The 19,439-nt window shown below is 51.9% G+C and overlaps 5 protein-coding genes and 1 non-coding gene across 7 annotated transcripts; 4 read left to right on the top strand and 2 right to left on the bottom strand.

Annotated features, from left to right (window-relative positions):
- Positions 1-268: 268 nt before the first annotated feature.
- Positions 269-758, top strand: H310_06125 (hypothetical protein). The gene has a single exon (XM_008871050.1). It carries the CDS (start codon positions 277-279, stop codon positions 679-681), a length of 405 nt encoding a protein of 134 aa, XP_008869272.1. The 5' UTR covers positions 269-276; the 3' UTR covers positions 682-758.
- A 254-nt stretch (positions 759-1,012) lies between these two features.
- Positions 1,013-6,221, top strand: H310_06124. 2 transcript variants are annotated; one of them, XM_008871049.1, is made up of 7 exons: positions 1,013-1,955; positions 2,001-2,915; positions 2,963-4,877; positions 4,933-5,089; positions 5,138-5,364; positions 5,410-5,475; positions 5,524-6,221. In XM_008871049.1, exons 1-7 carry the CDS (start codon positions 1,033-1,035, stop codon positions 6,202-6,204), a joined length of 4,884 nt encoding a protein of 1,627 aa, XP_008869271.1. In that variant the 5' UTR covers positions 1,013-1,032; the 3' UTR covers positions 6,205-6,221. The 2 variants fall into 2 exon arrangements, with proteins under 2 accessions (XP_008869271.1, XP_008869270.1); XM_008871048.1 differs by having other exon boundaries at positions 4,927-5,089.
- Positions 6,205-7,308, bottom strand: H310_06123 (hypothetical protein). The gene is made up of 6 exons (XM_008871047.1): positions 7,028-7,308; positions 6,954-6,965; positions 6,824-6,900; positions 6,679-6,773; positions 6,574-6,621; positions 6,205-6,519 (listed from the first exon to the last, which is right to left on the bottom strand). Exons 1-6 carry the CDS (start codon positions 7,265-7,267, stop codon positions 6,251-6,253), a joined length of 741 nt encoding a protein of 246 aa, XP_008869269.1. The 5' UTR covers positions 7,268-7,308; the 3' UTR covers positions 6,205-6,250.
- A 3,507-nt stretch (positions 7,309-10,815) lies between these two features.
- On the bottom strand, positions 10,816-12,576 carry H310_06122 (hypothetical protein). Its single transcript, XM_008871046.1, has 9 exons — positions 12,534-12,576; positions 12,422-12,466; positions 12,294-12,351; positions 11,974-12,241; positions 11,664-11,910; positions 11,488-11,595; positions 11,183-11,440; positions 11,058-11,136; positions 10,816-11,000 (listed from the first exon to the last, which is right to left on the bottom strand). Exons 1-9 carry the CDS (start codon positions 12,558-12,560, stop codon positions 10,894-10,896), a joined length of 1,197 nt encoding a protein of 398 aa, XP_008869268.1. The 5' UTR covers positions 12,561-12,576; the 3' UTR covers positions 10,816-10,893.
- Positions 12,577-12,639: 63 nt separating this feature from the next.
- On the top strand, positions 12,640-12,711 carry H310_06121. Its single transcript has one exon. It is a non-coding gene; the product is annotated as a tRNA-Gln (tRNA).
- Positions 12,712-14,085: 1,374 nt separating this feature from the next.
- Positions 14,086-18,104, top strand: H310_06120 (hypothetical protein). The gene is made up of 12 exons (XM_008871045.1): positions 14,086-15,018; positions 15,084-15,153; positions 15,199-15,684; positions 15,734-16,045; positions 16,109-16,706; positions 16,764-17,185; positions 17,237-17,323; positions 17,372-17,525; positions 17,569-17,692; positions 17,744-17,846; positions 17,893-17,969; positions 18,026-18,104. The coding sequence occupies exons 1-12, from the start codon at positions 14,177-14,179 to the stop codon at positions 18,048-18,050; spliced, it is 3,300 nt and encodes a 1,099-aa protein (XP_008869267.1). The 5' UTR covers positions 14,086-14,176; the 3' UTR covers positions 18,051-18,104.
- The last annotated feature ends 1,335 nt before the right edge of the window (positions 18,105-19,439 follow it).

The raw sequence follows: 19,439 nt of genomic DNA, 5'->3' as shown, positions 1-19,439 counted from the left end.
TTGACGCATATTGGGTAATCTTCGTGTACAAACCCGACCAGACGAAACGGATCCTTGATGTAAGAAACACGCTTGCTGTACACGTTTGCGCCTGCCTTCGACAGCAAATTCGTCTGTGAATGGCTCGTTGTGAAAGTAGTGGTGTTAGTTATGTTGCTTTGGGGCAAGATGCTCCTTGTGGACCTGACACAGAATATCGCCAGTCGGGGATGAGATCTCAGCCTTCGCCGGAGAATACGAAATACTCACTGCAGAGAGCACTTGTCAAGGTTGCCCATGTGTTCCAGAGTACAACTCGCCGTCAGGAGAAAGTCAGGAGATAGTCAACACCGTTGCAGCCACCCCAACATTTCACATAACGGATATGGAAATCAATATCCGGACACCCCCCGCACCTCAGATTTGAACGAGGCGCTGCGATCAATGGAAGTGGACAAGGAAGTGGCGCAATTGTTGGTGGAAATCCAGCGCCTTGGGCACGAAATCACCAGCGACGATGGCTCGAAGCAATTTGGAGTCACATTTGGCGTACTCTTTGGTGACGAGCGATGCCAGGATCTATTCGAAGCCTTAATGGGCACCCTTCGCGCCGCCAAGCGAAAAAAAGTGATCGACTACCAAGGTCAACTCCTTCTCAAGGGACCGCATGACAACGTGTTCATCCGATTGCTTGAGCAATAGATAGAGGCACTTACTGAATATCATGGTAACATCACAAATCGAATTGACCGGTTTGCGCAGCTACTGAGGTCCGAGGCTAAGAAGTCGGTCGACGGGCAATATGTGCCCCATCCTTCTACAAATTCAATTGCACGTGAAGTCACTCCCGTTGACAGAGGATGGAAGTTATAGTAGTACTAGTGATTTTGGAGACTTCTCTCTGAATATACTACTAGTACTCTGTTTGCTTCGAAGTTCGATATACATCGAGAAACGTAGTACTCCTAATAGTAGGCATTTCGTTCACCTGATTGGTCGATTCAAATTTGGGCGGGATATTTGAGAATTTCCAGTCGTATCGCGTCAGGCACCATGGAAGAGAGCATCGACGTGTGCATTCGAGTCCGTCCGCTGAATGAGCGCGAGATCAAGGCCAAAGATGCTAATGTATTGCGCTGCGTGGCCTCCTTGAACGCTATCTCCATCACGGACCGCAACGGAACTCCGCTCCCTGGTCAAACGAGTGCGTTTCAGTACGACCACATCTTTGACGAGGGCGTACCTACGAGTACCATTTATGGTGAAGTTGCAAAGCGGATTGTGCACTCCACGCTCAAGGGTATAAATGGTACAATCTTTGCGTACGGACAAACTTCGTCGGGGAAAACGCACACCATGCATGGCGATGTCCACACCGAACTTGGTATTCTTCCCCTCGCCGTCGAGCATATCTTTGGCTACATCGAGCAGTCAACAGACCGAGACTTCCTCATCCGTGTGTCATATGTTGAGATATACAACGAAGTCATTCGCGACCTCCTGTGTGACGACAAAAGCCTGAGCAGCTTGAAGATTCGCGAAGACCCGAAGAAAGGCATCTACTTGGAATCGCAAGAAGTGATCATCACAGATTATGACGATATCTTTCGAGTGCTTGAATTGGGAGAACAACGCCGAACTGTTGGGCAGACAATCATGAACGAACGCTCCAGTCGATCCCATAGCATTTTTCGTATCGTCATTGAGAGCAAGATGAAGTCTTCACCAAGTACCAGCCACGAATCTATGGAAGAGCTGCAAGGAGGAGTGCTCGTGGGTGTACTCAACTTGGTGGATTTGGCGGGATCAGAAAGCGTTCGCCACACGGCTTCCGAAGGCATGCGATTGCGGGAAGCGAGCAACATCAATCGTTCACTGCTAACTTTATCACGAGTGATCAATTCATTGGCACAAGGATCTGAAAGCATCCAAAATGCCCCATTCCGTGACAGCAAATTGACCCGATTGTTGCAGAGGTAAGAACCTCGTTTACTTTCGTAACTGACGTCAACGTTTTGTAGTTCGCTGGCTGGAAGCACAAGAACGCTCATGATTTGTTGTGTAACACCGTCCGATCGCCATGTGGAAGAAACTAAGAGTACGCTTCAGTTTGCTGCCCGTGCCAAGAATATTCAACTGAGCGCAAGAGTGAATGAAGTCTTGGATGACCAGGCTCAGCTGCAACGCCTGAAGCGTGAAGTGTTTGAATTGCGCCAGCAAATGGAGAGCAACGCAGCGATAATTGCTCTCAAGGCTGAAAACATGGCATTGGCAGAAGTGAAATCCAAACACGAAGTGAAAATCGAACGGCTAATGAGCCTCATAGTGTCATCGAATGAGACACCAACTTGTACCAAGTCCAAGGCAAAACGCACCAGAGAAACCTGGGGTCCCGGAGATGTGCTGAACTCGCTCCAACAACATTCTGCCAACTTGGAGGAGGTTATTTTGCATGAATTGCAAACTTCATCAAGCCAAAATGCCAAAAAGAAACGAAAAGAAGGACATTTGGATGAGCAAACGGGTGAAAACCAAGTCATTACGCACTTGAAGATCCAACTTGACGCCAAGGAACAAATTATCCAGCAATTGAAAGCTCAACCGTGCGCTACGTGTTCTGAGCATGCAGACGAAGTCAAACAATTGGAAAAGCTGCTGAAAGAAGTAGATAATCATCGTGCTGATCTGCATGCCCAATTGGAAGAAGCATGTAACCAGTTGCACGATTCCCAGCTCAATCAAGAAACGATGATTCAAAAAGTGAAAGCGTTTGACGAAGTGCTCGAAGAAAGCGAGGCTAGTCGAAGTGAAGCCATCGAACAAATGCTCCTTCTAGAATCTCAGCATTGTCAAGTTCAAGCTCACCTGGCTGACCAAATCAAGAAATGCCAAGAAGCCGAGGACGCCTTAGTTGCACTTCAAGCCAAATTTGACCAGTACATTATATATTTCTACTGGGGATCACACTAACCAGCGTATGTAGGCAGGATAAGGCACCGGAAATCGTTAACTCAGCCGCTGGTGACGAATCTTCGCTAGCAGTATATGCGGCTGAGAGCTACGAGGCAAAATACTCTGCTCAATCGGCACTGCATGCTCAAGAAATGGATATGTGGAAGGCGAAATACGAAGACCTTGAAAGTCAACTCTCCATAGCCCATGCAGAGGTGGTGTCGATGCAAACAAACACCTCAATCCTCAACGGCGAAATCCACCGTCTCAACGAAGAATGTGCGGTCCATCAAATCGCTCTGAACGAAAGCAATGCCAAAGTAAAATTCCTTGAAGGAGCGATTGACCATGCAAAGTCGGTCGAGAAACTCTTACAAGCTGCCCAGGAGGAGGCAGAAAAGCAAGTGGAATGCATTGGAAGAGCAAAAGATGAAGAACTTGTTGCCATGAAGGACGCAAATTACGAACTGTCCGTGAAGTTTGAGCAAGCAAAAGTCATGTTCGAAAGTCAATTGGAAAATATGACACAAGCGCTCAACGATTTTGCGAAAGAAAATGAAGTGTTCAAACAAGACAAGGCTGTCTTGACTGCTGAGAAAGTGCAGTTGCAACAAACCGTTACGCAGCAGGCAGAGCGACTTGACGAATTGATGCGGTATATGGCTTCAGGTGCAGGCACCTCAGTCGAAGTGGAAGAATTGAAGAGTCAGCTTGTGGGCCATCGAGACGAAGCGAGTCGCCTCGAGGCATTGGTCCGCAATTTAGTCGAAGAAAACCCCCAACTCAAGATCGAATTTGAAATTGCTGCAAAAGCAACGGTACGCCAGTCGAGCGAAGAAGCAGATCAGGCGCAGGAGAAACTCCACCAGCTCTGCGAACACTACAAGCAAAAAGAAAGCGCTTCTGAAGCATGTATTGCCAACCTGAACAACGTCATTCTTGGATTAAACGAACATGTCCAATTGCTAAGCGAAGAATCAGCCAAGCTGCAGTCGGAGAAGGCTCAGTTGCTCCAACGAGTTGACGAATTGTCCAATCAAACGAAATCCATGAAATCGGAATTTGCTTCTCAAACGAAAGAACGTGAAGACTCCTTGGCCGAGCGTGACACTAATTACGAAGTTCTCAAAGCCGAAATGGACGCCATGATCAAAACACATGCGAAAGAAGGAGAAGTCCTTCGTAAACAAATGGAGGGCCTGCAAGACCAAGTCGTCAACGTAAACATCGAATTGTTGCAAAAACAACATATCATCGAATCACTGCTCGTCCAGAATGACGCATCTCAAAGCAATGCGTCCACCGCGAATGAAACAGAAGTCGCTGCACTTGAGGAGCGCTTGGCAGCGATGAATAACGAAAAAAATGCGTTGAAGGCTGAATCAGACAAGCACGCGCAGGTGGCTGCTGAACTCGAAAGAAATCTTGTCGTCATGAACGGTGAAGTGTCCACGTTGAAAGCAGCGTTGGAAGCTCGGATGATGTCGCAACAAGAAACCATTGTCGAATTGCAAAATTTGCGAAGTGCACTATCTGTCAGTGAGGTTAACGTGAAGTCATTCCAAGAGAAATACAATGGGGCAGTCGCGTCTCTGGACGCAATGACCAAGAATTGTATGGCGATGGAGACGAAATGCAATACTTTGTTCGAAGGCCTGGCCGAGAAAGACAACCTACTTGCCCAAGTTCGCGAAGATTTGCAAGTGCTTGAACTCAGAAGCGCCAGTAAACATGCTGACCTTGAAAGAACCTTGCAAGAGCAGAAGATTTCTCACATCGAAGACCTGAAGAGGGCAAATCTGACCAACGACGAGTTGCGTGCTGAAATTGAGGCAATCAACGCGGCATGGCGGGAGCAATGCGCAGCAGTTCAAGCATCACGAGACACCGATGTCAATGCGTTGGCTTCAACTAAACAAGCTTTGGAACTCAAGATTCAAGACATGGTGAGCGCTCGACAATTGTATATATCTGCTTGCTTAGTGTTTTCGATAGGAACAGAACGCTAAAATGAGTGCGATTGCGAATGACGAATTGCTCTCGTTAAATGCACAACTGGTTACGTTGAAGAACGAATTAGACGCGCAGCTAGAAGAAAAGGAAGCATTGTACGACAAGATTGAAGAACTGGAAAAGGCTGCAATTTGTAGTGCTCAGCGTACGGTCAACGGTGTCAATATTAGCATTAATACCTCTCTGAATTTAGGTCAAGCAGAACATGCGGAGATGTTGCAACGACAGTGGGACATGGAAAAGGCCACGCTGACCGATCAATTGGACGTGCAACGCGACAGAATCAACAAGCTCGAATTGGTGAAGATGACCAAAGGCCACCTAGAGGTGTTTGAGAAGCTAAAACTCAACATTAAGAAGAAGACGGAAGAAGTCGCTGCACTCAAGCGCCAAGTGCTTGAGTCGAAGAATGATGAGTTGGTAAGTCGTTGTCGAATTTAGTGAATGAGCGTATGTATATTTCAGGTGGAGTTGATGGAGGAGCGCTGGAAGGCTGAGCAAAACGAGAGAAAACTCGTCGAAGCCAAAATAGTAAGCAAACTAATTACATTTGTCACATTGCAATAACCAACTTCGTAGGATGAGTTGAAACTGAAGCTCAACACGACGCAAAACGAATTCCAAATTAAAAACAGCGAGGTGGCGTCATTGCAACACGCCATTAACCAGTACGAAGGCCACATTGACACGCTGGAGAGTCAAATTCGGCAACATGGCAACTCTGCGGCGGAAATCAAGGAGCTTAGCCAACAAGTCACACATCTGGAAGACCTTGTGCAACGCCAACGCCAGCAATTGCTCATGCACGAAGAAGATATGCAGAATCAAGCGCAACTTCGTGATGTCCACACGGCGAGGTTGGCGGATCTCCAGATCCTACTCAACGACAAAGATCTGCGTCTGAAGCAATACGAAGACGATGCGTTGTCAAAAGAAAAGGACTGGCAAGCCACCAGCGATGACTTGCACGAGAAATTTCAGGCGGACTTGCGGTACTTGGAAAAGGAAAACTTGGAATTGCATATCGAGCTGAAGCAAGCAAAACGACTGTTGTCCGGCAAAGGGATCTCGCCGCCGCCAACGAGCGCAAGGTTCGGTCTTCAAGAACTTCACAACAGTGAGCCGTCATCTTTGACCAAGTCGTTGCTCGGTCCAGCCAAGATCACGTCGTTGTCATTGTCTACACAACTGGAAGAAAACAAAGAGAACACTCCTGCGGAATCGACCACCAGTCCACCTGAAGAATGTAAGCAACAATAACTTCAACTTCATCTGCATGTTATCGCATAACTTGGTTCGCGTACTCCTACGTCAAGTACAGCACGGGGGACGCATCGTTCAGCCGATTCGAGTGCTTTCGCCTAGCTACGTTGGGCGGGACCCGCACACGTGGTCGGTGTGCCTCGTCCATTGCGTCAACCACGTCACTGGTTTGAACGATTGCAACGAAAAAGTCTTCACGATACATGGAAAACGCCGCGACCTTGCATCGGTGCACTTCAATGTCGTCCTGGACAAAATCCCAAATGGGTTCGCTGAAATGGATCTCGACACGGAATCTCTGCGGCTTGTTCGCTGTGAGGCAGTGCATGAATGACAGGAAGGTCCATGCATGCTCGTCAATCGTACCTGTCGAACAACTTTGCCTTCGCAGCAACACTTGCGGCGTGGTAAATGCTACGACGGCACGGCGGTCAGTTTCTTCAAGACAGTGCATCTAGCACAAGACTGTACCACCCAACAGGTGCTTGATTTTCATCGCTGACACGACATCGTGTGTGCACATCCCTGCGACGTGAACAGGGTCAACTCCTTCACATTTCAAGTGCCTAGAATGCTTCGATGAAGATGCATGTTATCACTCGGAACTGGTATGGACTTGTCGGCTCCTCTCGCAATTAGCAGTCGAACGATGTCCACCTTGCCGAGCATGCTGGCCACGTACAACGCTGTCCTCTGGCGTCATGTTAGAGATCATGCGGTGGATGTCGCGGGGCGTCACTGTGTACCTTGCCAGGTCCCTAATGTCCATCCATGCAAGTGATCATTTTGATACGAGAGATGTTGTTCACTCAAGACGTACAAAGATCTTTGTAAACGCGAGTGTTGGGTCCTCTGCCAAAAACCGTTCGAGGCCTGCAATATCGTTGTTGACGACGGCACGGTATACGCTGTCAGCCATGGCTGCCAACGCTTTGGTCGTGACGACGGACTTGCCGTAATGATCTTTCCACCAAGCCAGATTTCGTTTGGTCCGGCATGGTGGTTGGGCTGTCAACTCCTTGGACTGGTCGACCAACGACGAGAGCTTCTGGTGCGTCATGGCAAACACACTTTGCTAAACGTGATACCGACTGGGCGGTTTCTTGGCTTGCATGGAACGGTCCAATCCATGGTGGCGCAGTTTTTGTTGGCACAACATTGCTCAACAACTTATCACACCAAGATTTTCAGGTCACTCTTCTTGTGCGTGTGTGCTAGTGACGACGGTTCGATGAGAGACCCATCTATCCCACTCAAGTATGCACGACATTGACTACCCACCACCCACCCCTTCGATAACGACAAGATGACGTAAAGCTTGGCAACGTGCAATCGGATCTGCGGTTACATGTCCTTCAAGATGAACCGTTCCATTGAACAACGCTCCTCTAACGTTTTGCCAACTATGAATTTGGTCGCATCAAGGCCCTAAGGCCGAATACGCTGGAGCTGACGTGTGCAATCTTCCTTGTCATGACACCTTTCATCGGCAACGCAACAACGGTCAGATCGCCATGTGGCCGACGACGAGGAGTCCGTCATGACAACTCGTCGCTCAGGACAAATGGAGGGAGCGCCACCACGGACCTTCAGGAACTGTGGTTTGAAGTTCTTTCGTTCATTACGAATTTTCGGCAAGGGCACCCCATCGCACTTGGTCGAGCCTTACATGGCCCTCACGATTGTCGTCGTTGTTTGGATGGGCCACGCTGGTTACACTGGGTCTTTGCCATGTGCGAAGGTTACAATTTTGACGGGACGAAAGCAAGTGCACTCTCATTACCGAAGTCGACCCGTTCGTGATACTGGAAGCCATCGATGCCGAAATTCCTTGACGCGCAACACGTCGATTTGCGTGACAGTGTTGTTGGTGTAGTTGGGTGGAGCTGTGGTCGTGGGGGACAGCGATGCATCATCAAATCGTCAAAACTTTTTCACGTTAACGTGGATCGTCCAACTGTAGAAGTGGATCAACCGGACGTTTGTCGAGTTTCGAGAGGTGGTGCCGCTCTCCAAGTTTGCCGCCACTCGCATCTAAACACACCGTGCGGGATTGTTCCATCTCCGGTTCACCACGCGTTCACATGTGAAGGTCGAGATCCTAGCCATCGATGCGACTTACTTGAATTAGACGATCCCGGGTATTCTGGTTCCGTTCACTTTGTCGCCATCCCGCCGGTTTGATCCGTTCGCTGACACCGCAGTATTTGGTCCGAGAAAAGTCACCTCCGTTCCGCGCGACGACTAGCGCACCCGTCACTGCGAAATCGTGCACAAGTCGGTGAAAGTGCGGTGCACCAATGGAGTAATCGTGATCCACCAGGTCAGGGCACTTCTGTTTTCGCGTTCGTGTGGCAAATCAGCAGGCACCAGCGGTGGTCGCTTGATTCAAAGACCGATGTGTCCCTTTTGCCACCCAGGTGTTTCGTACGCTGAAGCAGAGTTGAAGAGAACGGGTACATGGACGTCGTGAATTCTGTCAGGGTACGTGTCATTGTTGTTTGCAGGACGTCAAGCTTCTCCTGGCCACTAACAACCATCGAGTGACAACTTTGGCAGAGCCACGTTTGCTTCGATGCGATACTTTAGGGAGAGCACAGGAACCATCCACTCGAGTTCGTACACTCGCGTCCGTGTCATGTGGCTGGCGGGTAGATAAACACTGTCCTATCGGCGCAGGGCAGCTTCCAGTTCCTGTCCATGACGGAGGTTCGCACAACGGTCAACAACTTCACTGGGATGCAAACGTATTCGGTCTACCACCACCTCAACCGAGACCAGTTGCTCCACTGGATGAGCGATGACTTCCGACGGAATGACCTATTGTACGAGGACTGCTTCATGGACGGTATACACACGACAACTCTGTCGTGCTGTCAACGCCATCGTTTGGATTTTTGATTCAGACAGAAGAAAGCTGCCTGTCGCGCGTGATTCAATATCTCCGTTGCATGGACGGAGTTGAAGTCCCATAGATGTCCATCGCTTGTTGTTGCGTCAAATTTGGTCGGCCAGTGCCCATTGTCAGCGATTCGATTCGAGGCATGGCGTCGAAGGGGCGGTGGCGTTTTGCATATCTGGTGATTGCGCCAAGGATGGATTTGGCCGACCGGTGGCGGCAACGGTTACAACACAGCGCCATTTGCCTCGAAAACGTCCTTCGATAAGCGAAATGATTGCACCTTGACAGGTGCAGAGGTCAAGTGCTGATCGTTGGCGAGTCCTCGTTGGTCGACCGACTCGGTTCTCATCGATCCGAGTTGTTCAAGGCGGTATCGAACGAGGTCCTGGTTTGGATGGCCCAGCTGCAAGACTACAATACCCTCGGCGTCGTCGAATTGCTCGAGTTAGCATGTGGCATTAACTACCTCTAAATCCTCAAGAAGGAGTGACCCCACACCGCACCCATGCGACGGCGGTGGCGTCGACCGGCTTGAACAGTAGCTCTGGGATGAAAGTCTCGAGAACGAGTTTGGGCCGAGCAAGGGGTCGGTTTGCGTTTCAAAGCCGGTCGCTGGGAAGGCACAAGAATGAGTGAGCCTGAGTGAATTACCATTTGTGTCCCCGAGCCAAGTGGTAATTCCTGGACGCGATCGGTCCGTTGCTAGTGGCATTGGCCGCGTGGGTCGTTCCGAAGAGTCCCCGAGTCGTGAATTCCCAAATCTGGGCATGTGTTTGCTGCGGCGACTGCATCTGGGTCGATCGTCTCAACAACGAATTGTGTCCGAGACCTGCGACGCGACGTCTTTGTACGGGTGGAAGCATCCATCCTTGGTTGGGCTTTAGGGTATAGCTTGCCCTGTCCGGTACCACGCGAGTCTCGACTGCCGGTGCACGGTAAGTAAGATCCATGGGTATTGACGTCGTATAGTTCGGGCGTGCTAATCTAAATCGGTCGATTCCATCGGTTCTCCTCGTCACGTTTGTTGTGTGTGGCGTTGTGTTCCGATACTGAGGATGAAGAGCGGCGTTCAGCATCGTGGGCACGCCACTGGGGACCACCGAACAACGTAGCAACGCCACGACGCGATGTTTGAGTTGGATGAGTAGTCGACTGGCACCTTCACAGTCGACAACTCACACTGAATACGATCGATGAGACAAAGTGTGTTGCGAAGGACAAGTTTCGTCGTTTCCGAAGTAGGCGCGCCGTCGACGGGCAATCGCGCCCGCGATGATATGGATTCGACTGCCGTCTCGATGCTGTTTCCGAAACGTTGAGCTCAATTGTTCACGACGTCGAATCGCCCTGTCATCTAAAAAGACTTTGAACCAGCGCCACTCAAGATCACACGACAAGCCGCCCAAGAGCGGGATGCCCGATCCTGACGAGCCGTGCCACACTTCAACTACACTTGAGCCAAAACAAGTTCCACATCGACGACTTGGATCACGTAAAAGAATTCGAGTGTTCGTAGCGACGTCCACGGGCACTTCCATTGCTCATGCCAATTGACTCGACCATACTCCAAGGCGGACACAGCGAACGCTTCGCGCGTGCTGCATCCTCTGTGCATTTCACAATGTTGAACACAGCAGTCAGCCCACCAACTCATGGTCGCACGTGGTCTCCTTGTTCGCGAAGCCCGTTGTGTAGCGACGACAGGAGAGTTGAATGTCACAAATTAGACAGCGATATCGATGGCAGCCTGTATTTCCATTGCACAATGAACCAACGCATGCTGTCTACGCACACAGGTGCGGGTACTTGGACTGAATGTTCTCGGCGGCGGCGTTCACGTTCAAGCAAATTGCTTGGATGCGATCGTCCCATCCATGGAGCGCATCGGCATCTACCACAGTCAACGACATTGAACCATTTGAGTTATGGATCGATTCAACTCGCGTACTCGTTTGGAACTCCAACATGCCATGCAGTTGATCGATCGACCCTTTCATGCGCTCTTCGCCAATCATTATCGCAGCAACCTAACGCATCGTCACGACATTTTAATGCGAAAAAGGAGCACGTCACCTTTTCGGCACGCAACGCATCGACGCCGAGCAACGTTCCGAGTTCTTGGAACCGCATCGACTTGTATATCTTGGACACGGCAAGCATGTTATGCTCAAGAAACGCTTGCTCCAACACAGTGAACCCGTTGGCAAGTTGGGCCTTTTGGTGCGGGAGCAAGCTCAGTTCGAACGACACAATGTCGCTGCGTCGAAGGAGCTGCTCCATGTGCATTTTCTCCAAGATTGCAGCGTGCTCGCTCGCTTTGACGCGTTCATCCTGCCACCATCGTCGCTTCAGTCTTCAACACCGCACTTCAAAGGTACCTTGTATAGAGTGGCGAGGAGGCGCGAGCGTTGAGGTCCCGCCGCTGCCAAGATTGCGCACGTCACAGCTTTGCCAAGGAGTTGCATTAAGTCATCGGGGTCCACTTCCTAATCATGTCAACGAGGTCAGACTACCACCATCGATCCATCGATTGGAGTTTAAAAACGACACGAACATCCGGCTTGGACTGCGAAAATTCGTAGTATCGCAGCGCGGCATCGAGGAACTTGCGCTTGGCATCCAAAATGCGAGCGTACGACACTTGGTACCGCAGCTTCAGCGGCCAGTTGTTCGACCCAACGGCGTGAATCACACGGGATGCGCGGTTGATGTAGTTTTCGGCGTCCACGGTTTCGTCTTCTTGGAGGTACAATTCCGCGATTTTGACGTACTTTTCAGCCTTCTCGTCGTCCGTGTATTGCCTAGTCGCTTGGAACGTCAGCGATATGCCAGGAAATGTTGTAGAGAAGGAAAGGGATCCCCACCTTGAGGAGCTTTCGAGGTTGATTGCGGCCAGCGTCTTTGCAGCCTCAATGTACTCCTCTTCGTCCATGAGCAAATCGCACAGAATTTCGCGCAATGCTACATCCGCCTCTTCAAACGACAGAATACGAGACTTGATCTTGGCCAAGCAATACACAAGAAAATCTTTCTTCCACGCATGGGCTTCTGGATCAATGCGGACCAGCACGGATGACGCCAAGTGCGTCAAGAGGCCGCGAGAGATGGCCAGTTGAACGCTCTCGTCCAGCGCTGCTCAAATACCGTCAACATGGTGGGACGCATGTCAAACCATGAGGAGTACCATGATCAAAGATAGCCTTCAACGACGCAAAGTCCAGAAACGTGCCATCCACAAGTGCCTATCCACCAAGAATGACGTAGTCCGTTCCCCTCCTGCAGGAAGTTGGAACAATCTCATCGCTTCGTCACCTTGTAAGAATTCAGCTTTTCCTTCTGGTCTTGGATCTTGGCAATCTACCCTTGGACGTCAGCCCGACGTAAATCCAGGGGAAATGATGTGGACGTCGCAAGATCCTCATACCTTGCTCAATTCCGCGGCAGTGGTCATTTTCGGTCAATTGCGCGACTTGCTTTCGATAGTACAAATCAAATGAAATATATTGTTAAATTCTTTACGTCATCACCCTGGTTCTATAGTGTAATGGTTAGCACCCAAGACTTTGAATCTTGTATTCCGGGTTCGAATCCCGGTAGAACCTGTATTTTTCTCTCATATTTTGGCAAGTTTTTTCAGCTACGTGGCCTGCGTGAGCCCTGGAAGTACATCCATTCCTTGGACGATGTCAGATGCAAAAGCTATCAAAAATCTTCCTCGTGTTGCATTGTATCCTCGAACCTGTGGCGGCAATCTTATGGAGTACTAGTATTGTGCTACTCCTTAAGGTGGGCAATAGTCTCTAGGCAAGTCAACGAACTAGTCATGATTGGCTGTAAATAGTTTTTATCATTCAATGTAATGCCTTTGTTCAAATATTTCGACACTGACAGAAACCACCATGGATGGCATGAGCGAGTTGCCTACGAGCTTCCAAACGACAAAACGACCCTACTTCAACAGGAAGAACTCCTCATCAAAGCAGCCAAGTGGGCACACAGTTGCCGCAGCTGCCTCGACATCGACCACTCCATCGCAGCATGCAGCACCACCCTCTACTCACGGCAAAAAGCGCTTTCGACTTGACCGCGGGCCTCCACGCCAACACCACAACGAAAGGAACCATCCATCGCATTATTCCCCACGAACTGAAAGCTATGCTCGCCGCGCATCGGACGTGAATGGTCGCAACTACTTTAAACCATCCTTCCTCGAAGATCCGTGGGCTCAACTTGTCCAATCAAGACAAAACCCACCACTTCCCCCTCCTCAGCCACCGCTTCCAACAACTGCTCCTCCACTCCATCTTTCTCAATACGAACGATCGACAGCGACGGCCACATCGCTGTTCCGTCCATCTTTCCTTGACGACCCGTGGGCTCATTTGGTTTCATCGTAGTTGTTGCTGAGCAGTCACCACACATATTCCATGCAACCACTCGACGAAGGCAACCCAACGTTGTTTCCAGACTGCTTTCGGTGTGCGTAGAGCCACAATTACCTCGAGGGTTGAACCGCACGCGACGATTTATCCCACATCAATAGCACATAGTCTGCCATTTACCCTCGGACCTTGTTGATCTTGCTTTCGGCACATTTTAGATGGACCAAAGCATGCCGCGTAAACCACGTTCGTTTCAACGCTGCGGCGATATATAGCATGCATTGAAGCTTGATCTCCACCTCTTCCTTTCAACTTGTGGTGGTTGTCGCTCAGGAGCCATTCGTTCAGCCTGCACGGTTCTTGCGTTGAAGGAGCGGTCGTCGAGTGTTCACCAAGCCCTTCTTTGTCATTGTCACCTCGACGATGTCTTTTTCCATCAGGAGGGCGGCGACGGCTTGCCTCCACCTCGATCGACTATTCCCACGTCAAGCAACCACAAACTTCAGGTGGTGAAACGGTCAACCCACACATGCTTGATCTTTGGTTCGGTTTCACATTTCTGAAGGGACGCAGCCGTTTCATCTCGACGTGCTGGTTCAGGGCAGTGCGAGGTTTGGGTCGGTCCGCAGTCGGAGTTGCCGCGCCGCCGTGTGTCGACAGCATTCGTTCCTGTCGGCTGTCCACCATGTCGTCGTCGACCAAAGCAGGCGATACCCGGACCCCGTCGCCCGCTTCGCACAACACGTCCCCGCGCAGCAACAAGGTCGCGTCCGTAGACTCGAACGTGACCATCTCGACGGCCGTTCCGTCGTTGATTCTTGGGGACAATGCAAAATTTACGCTCGACGACATTGCGCTGCACTTTTTAAGCCTCTACTTCATCCAGCTGTCGACGAACAAGGTGCTCACGCATGTCGAGGACGCGTTCGCTGCCCATTACGTTCAGATCCAGCGCGTCAACCACGTGCGAGGCATGATTGTCACCATGCTCTTCTTTTTCGTCGTCATCTACTACGACTACGACGTGCTCGTGAACCGAGGCGGGACGAACGGCACGGCCACGTCCACTATTGCCATCAGCGCGCCGTCGACAGGTGCAGGCAACCTCGAGCTGTGTCGAATGACCGTGATAGGGGCCGGCGGCGGCGTCCTCGCGTTCAAAATCACCATGCTCCTCCGCTTCGCCGTGATTTTGCCGCTCCTCTGCATCAACATTTGGTGCGTCCACCGCGCCTCCATCAAGACCTACCTCCGGGTCACATACATCTCGCACTTCTTCCTCGGCATGTACTTCCTCGTGTACAATAAGCTCACGTGCGATTTTGGCGTGACGTGGCTGTGCCTCGTCGTTATGTACTTTTACTCGTGCACGCCGCTCCGGTTCCTCCACATCATGGGGTCGTCTGCCATGCTCCTGCTCATCTACCCCGCCATTATCTATCCCCAGTGCCCCGGCGAGTATACCCAAATGATCATTCGCGAATACTTGTACGCGTGGGGGTTCTTCGTCCTCATTTCGTTTCCCAGGTACATCTCTGTCGTCCAAGGCTTTGTCACCCCCGCCATCCATCGGACTTGACTCGTGTACGTAGTCAATCGAGGGAGTTTGCCATTCGAGTAAGCTACATGAGTGAAACCCTGCTCTTGTCGCAGCAGCGCCAGGTACGACGCGTGCCGTCTCGTCCAAGCACTGATGACCATGCCTAGCTCGAGCAAGAAGAAACGAGGTCGAAGCTGCTGCTCGGAAGCATGCTGCCTGCATCCGTGATAGCACAGCTGCAGTCTGGCCGTGAGCTCATCGCGGACGCGTACCCAGCCGTGACGGTGCTTTTCTGCGAAGTGTGTCACTTTGACGACATTTCCGGCCAACTCGCCCCTGCACAAGTCGTCGAGCTGCTCAACACAATCTTCTCCAAGTTCGACCTCCTCGTCGACTCGCACTCGGTCCACAAGATTGAAACAATCGGCGCCGTGTACATGGTCGCGGGGGGCTGTCCCGACCGCACGATCAACCACACCAAGCTCGTCGCGAACCTCGCGCTTGAAATGATCGCATCGATGCCGGAGCTGCGCACCAAGATCCGCAACACGTTCAAGTGGGCCGCCAACATGGAAGACGTCAACATCCGCATTGGGATTAATTCCGGATCCCTCATGGCTGGCGTCGTCGGGATTCGGAATCCCCGCTTCAAGGTCCGTCGAGGCCACCCATGTCTAGATGACTGACGTCGTGCATGATTAGTTGTTTGGAGATACCGTCAACGTGGCGTCGCGGATGGAGAGCACCAACCTGCCGGGCCATATTCAAATGACCGAGTGGACGGCGAATGCCCTCAAAGACGACTACGTGATGGAGCTGCGCGGCACGATTACGGTCAAGGGCCGCGGCGAAATGCAGACGTTCTTCTTGCAAAATCGCAAGGAAGGAACGGCCGTGATCATGGCGCCAATCTTGGTGCCCAACCAACCTGCGCCGGTGATCCCGCCCATTCCGGTAGCGTCCCCGAAATCCATCGTTCGCATGAGCATGGTCCGCGCGTCCGTCGTCCACGAGGTACCTTTCTTGCATGTGCTCGCGCGGATTTGACTCGACGATGCGCCACCGCCGCTCCTTTAGGTCTTGCCCTCGCCCGATACGCAAGCTCGAGACGCCATCATGAAATTGATTCCAACATCCGACGCGTCCATCAAGTTGCGGTCAGCCACGAGACGGCACAACCTTTCGTCCGTGCCGCGGGCCGACAACATGAAGGAAGAGGACGAGGACCAACTGGATCTGCCCGACGAAATCGACATGTCGACTTCCGCCGATGTCGTGCCGCTGCCGTCGGCGCTCATGGGGCTCCCGGAAGGACTGACGAAGCGGAACCTGTGCTTGTCGATCCACGCCACGCACACATTTGAGCGGCTATATCGGGCAGAGAACGAAAAAGGCGGGCTCCGGTTCCTCCGGTACTCGATCTGCCTCGGCGGCGCCATGAAAGTCCTCGTCATGACCATGTACCAAACGTTATCGCTGCTGCAAGTCCGCGACTTTGCCGGGTCCCAATTCTTGTTTGTCATCAACATTTGCATCACGTTTCCAACGCTCGTCCTCTCGCTCCTCTTCACATTCACGCCGGCCTACAAACAGTACCAGCAAATCTCCACGCTCGCCATGGTCCTGTTCATGTCGCTCATCTTGAACGTAGAAGCTGTCGCGACGACCGGCAAAGGTATGTCTCCTCTACGATCTGTGTGCGCTGCCACCGCCTGAATACGCAACTGCGTAGGCCACATCTACTACAGCGTGTTTGCCATGTACCAGTGCCACTTTAGCATCCTGTCGTTCTCGCTGCGGCTCTTTGTCGGGTTCTTCATCTTGGCCATGTACCTCGTGACGTTCATGATCATCGAGGACTCGCCGTTCAAGTACGTCCCGGCGCCGGACGCGAACGGGAAGGTCGTGTCGTGGTGGCTCGCCAACGGGATGGTGTACCTCCGGAACGCGCTCTACATTTTTGTGTTCCTCGGCGCCCAAACATGGGTCGTGTTCAACATGGAGTACAAGCAACGAATCAACCATTTTCGCGACCTCGTCCTCAACACGCAGCAGCAGAAACTCCTGGAGGAGCAGGACCGCGTGTCCAAACTCCTCCTCAACCTGCTTCCCGAAACGATCGTCATGCAGCTCAAGACGTCGCCCGAGAAGACTGTAAGGCGTCGTCACTGGTCATCTTCCCACCGACTGCTCATCGACGTCTAGATTGCTGAGACCTTTGACAACGTCACGATCCTGTTTACAGACATGGTCAACTTTACGTCGTACTCGTCCCGTGTGACGGCCATGGAGGTATCGCTTCCATGACGAGAACGACCTCGATGACACCTGACTCGGTAGTTGGTGCAATTCCTCAACGACATGTACACGCGCTTCGACACGATCACAGAAAAGCGAGCGCTGTACAAAGTCGAGATCATTGGCGACGCCTACTTTGTCGTGGGCGGGTGCCCCCTCGTCACCAACGTGGACGCAATTACGATCTTGCAAGCTGGTACCATCGATGAATATGTCGTCGGTGAGTTGACAGCGCGCAGGAATGGACATGCTGTCGACATTGCCAATGCTCCGCCGCAACTCGGGCAACCCCAACTTGAACATTCGCATTGGGGTGCACTCTGGTCCTGTCGTGGCCGGCGTTGTCGGTATCAAGGATCCGCGGTAGGTCCATGATTGAGCCCAGGGACAGCGGACCTGACTGGCTGGCTGCAGATACCACTTATTTGGAGACACGGTCGCGATTGCCCAGCACCTCGAGAGCACGGGGTCGCCTGGTCGCATCCACTTGAGCGAGTCCACTTACACTCGCATCAAGGTTGCGTGGCACACATCGTGTCGTTGTCATGGACGTCGTTGTGTAGAATACGGACCCGAACGCGTTCAAATTTGAGTACCACAAGATGCTCACGTTGGCTGGCCACCACTCCAAGATTCGCACGTACGTGATGCAGAAGATCGTGTGGTGGTGTGCTCATGGACATCGACATGGCGTAGGTATTTCGTCACGAGCACGCAGTGACCTGCGGTAGAGGTCGTTATTTATGTAGATGAACCACGTGGGTTTCTTGGACTGGTTGACGAGTGCACGCGTTGGGGAAATCGCCACCCCGCCCCCCGTCGATGGAGTTGCAGGGCTTCCACGTCGCAAGCTTGCAACGCGATGGATGTGTGTCGCCCCATGGCATGGCACGGTTACAGCATGGACGGGTGGCCGCTGCGCTTGGTTATCGGCGCTGGGTGGGAGGGGCGTGGGGTCGAAGGTTACAGCACGGTTCCTTTTGACCATGAGGGTGCTAGGAGACTGCACGATCGGCATGAGATGCAGCCCATCGGAGTGTGCCAATCTCACCGCAGCGTGGACTCACGTCTCAAACCGACCACACGGCCGTAGTCCAATACGGTGGCGAAGCAATTCCAGTAAGCTCAACGAATTATCAGCGCGCACGACACGGCATCCATGACTTGCCGCGGTGCGCTCGCCCGTGGAACCCTCGCTGAATGCAAAAATCATCACATTCGATCGCGTTTGTGCCCAAGTTGGCTTCGAGCAATGCTGTGTGTCCAGCACTTGGTCCAAGAAATTTGCTGGTGGGGTTTCCATCACCGTTGACGTTGGGTGGCATGCAGCATGCAACGTGCCGCAGCGGCAGCGATGGATGGTAACATGCTAAGTACAGGTTTTGCTGACATCCCCAAACGAGCCGTCTTCAAAGATGGCGCCGTCACTGCCGCATCCCAAAAACTACATTGATGGTATCGTGATGGTGAATGCCATGGAAAAAGAGTTCCGCATGCACGCTGCTCAGTCCAACGACGTGGTTGCAGCCACTCAAGACTCGAGCGTGAAGTTCACCGCCGTGGTAAATTGCCCGCGCCACCACCACAGACGACGTCAAAGGGCCGATCAAGTAGACGTTCGACTGCCTGGATGGAGAATTCTACACCGGCTAAGATTGGGACGCACCCCAACGCGTGCAGTCATCGAGACAATCCGAACCTGCATGCGACGGGTAGCATGCACCGACTGTTCTATACATCATACTCGTCAGGCTCGTGCTTCGAGCGACCGGACATAGGAGTGTTCGTGAACGGCAGTCGTTGCCATCGGAACGGCATACTTCCCCTCGCGACACCGGGTGACTCATTTGAAAAGGACCTGAGACTGTGTGAATCGAATCGCCTCCGTTAAGCAAGTCCTTGGTTGCGCAACTAACCTCGCAGCGCGCGTGCATATCCTCTGTTCGACCGCCGACAACAACACTGCGCATTGGAGTTTGGACTTGTCGGCGTCCACCAACCTCAGACGATTGTGAGTACAAATTGCGTAAGATGGTGTTCTAAGGCTCATCGTCACAAAACCCGGCACTCCTTTAGTATTGCCCCCGCAATTAGTTTTAAATGTTTTAAA

This window comes from Aphanomyces invadans (assembly GCF_000520115.1).
Source record: "Aphanomyces invadans strain NJM9701 unplaced genomic scaffold supercont1.10, whole genome shotgun sequence".
In the NCBI taxonomy this organism is placed as follows: Eukaryota; Oomycota; class Saprolegniomycetes; order Saprolegniales; family Verrucalvaceae; genus Aphanomyces; species Aphanomyces invadans.
The sequence above is the reverse complement of the archived record's forward strand: the minus strand, read 5'-3'. Positions and strand labels throughout refer to the sequence as shown.

Coding starts and splice junctions, on each gene's coding strand:
- H310_06125 (XM_008871050.1), top strand. CDS start 277: ATGTGTTCCAGAGTACAACTCGCCGTCAGGAGAAAGTCAGGAGATAGT.
- H310_06124 (XM_008871048.1), top strand. CDS start 1,033: ATGGAAGAGAGCATCGACGTGTGCATTCGAGTCCGTCCGCTGAATGAG. Junction 5,090..5,137: donor TGCAATTTGTAGTGCTCAGC/GTACGGTCAACG, acceptor CTCTGAATTTAG/GTCAAGCAGAACATGCGGAG. Junction 5,365..5,409: donor AGTCGAAGAATGATGAGTTG/GTAAGTCGTTGT, acceptor TGTATATTTCAG/GTGGAGTTGATGGAGGAGCG.
- H310_06123 (XM_008871047.1), bottom strand. CDS start 7,267: ATGACGCACCAGAAGCTCTCGTCGTTGGTCGACCAGTCCAAGGAGTTG. Junction 6,774..6,823: donor ATTGCGAGAGGAGCCGACAA/GTCCATACCAGT, acceptor GAAGCATTCTAG/GCACTTGAAATGTGAAGGAG. Junction 6,622..6,678: donor AATCAAGCACCTGTTGGGTG/GTACAGTCTTGT, acceptor GTGCCGTCGTAG/CATTTACCACGCCGCAAGTG.
- H310_06122 (XM_008871046.1), bottom strand. CDS start 12,560: ATGACCACTGCCGCGGAATTGAGCAAG. Junction 12,352..12,421: donor AAAAGCTGAATTCTTACAAG/GTGACGAAGCGA, acceptor CTTGGTGGATAG/GCACTTGTGGATGGCACGTT. Junction 11,596..11,663: donor TTTCGCAGTCCAAGCCGGAT/GTTCGTGTCGTT, acceptor TGACATGATTAG/GAAGTGGACCCCGATGACTT.
- H310_06120 (XM_008871045.1), top strand. CDS start 14,177: ATGTCGTCGTCGACCAAAGCAGGCGATACCCGGACCCCGTCGCCCGCT. Junction 15,154..15,198: donor TCTTGTCGCAGCAGCGCCAG/GTACGACGCGTG, acceptor GACCATGCCTAG/CTCGAGCAAGAAGAAACGAG. Junction 17,324..17,371: donor CCCGTGTGACGGCCATGGAG/GTATCGCTTCCA, acceptor CTGACTCGGTAG/TTGGTGCAATTCCTCAACGA.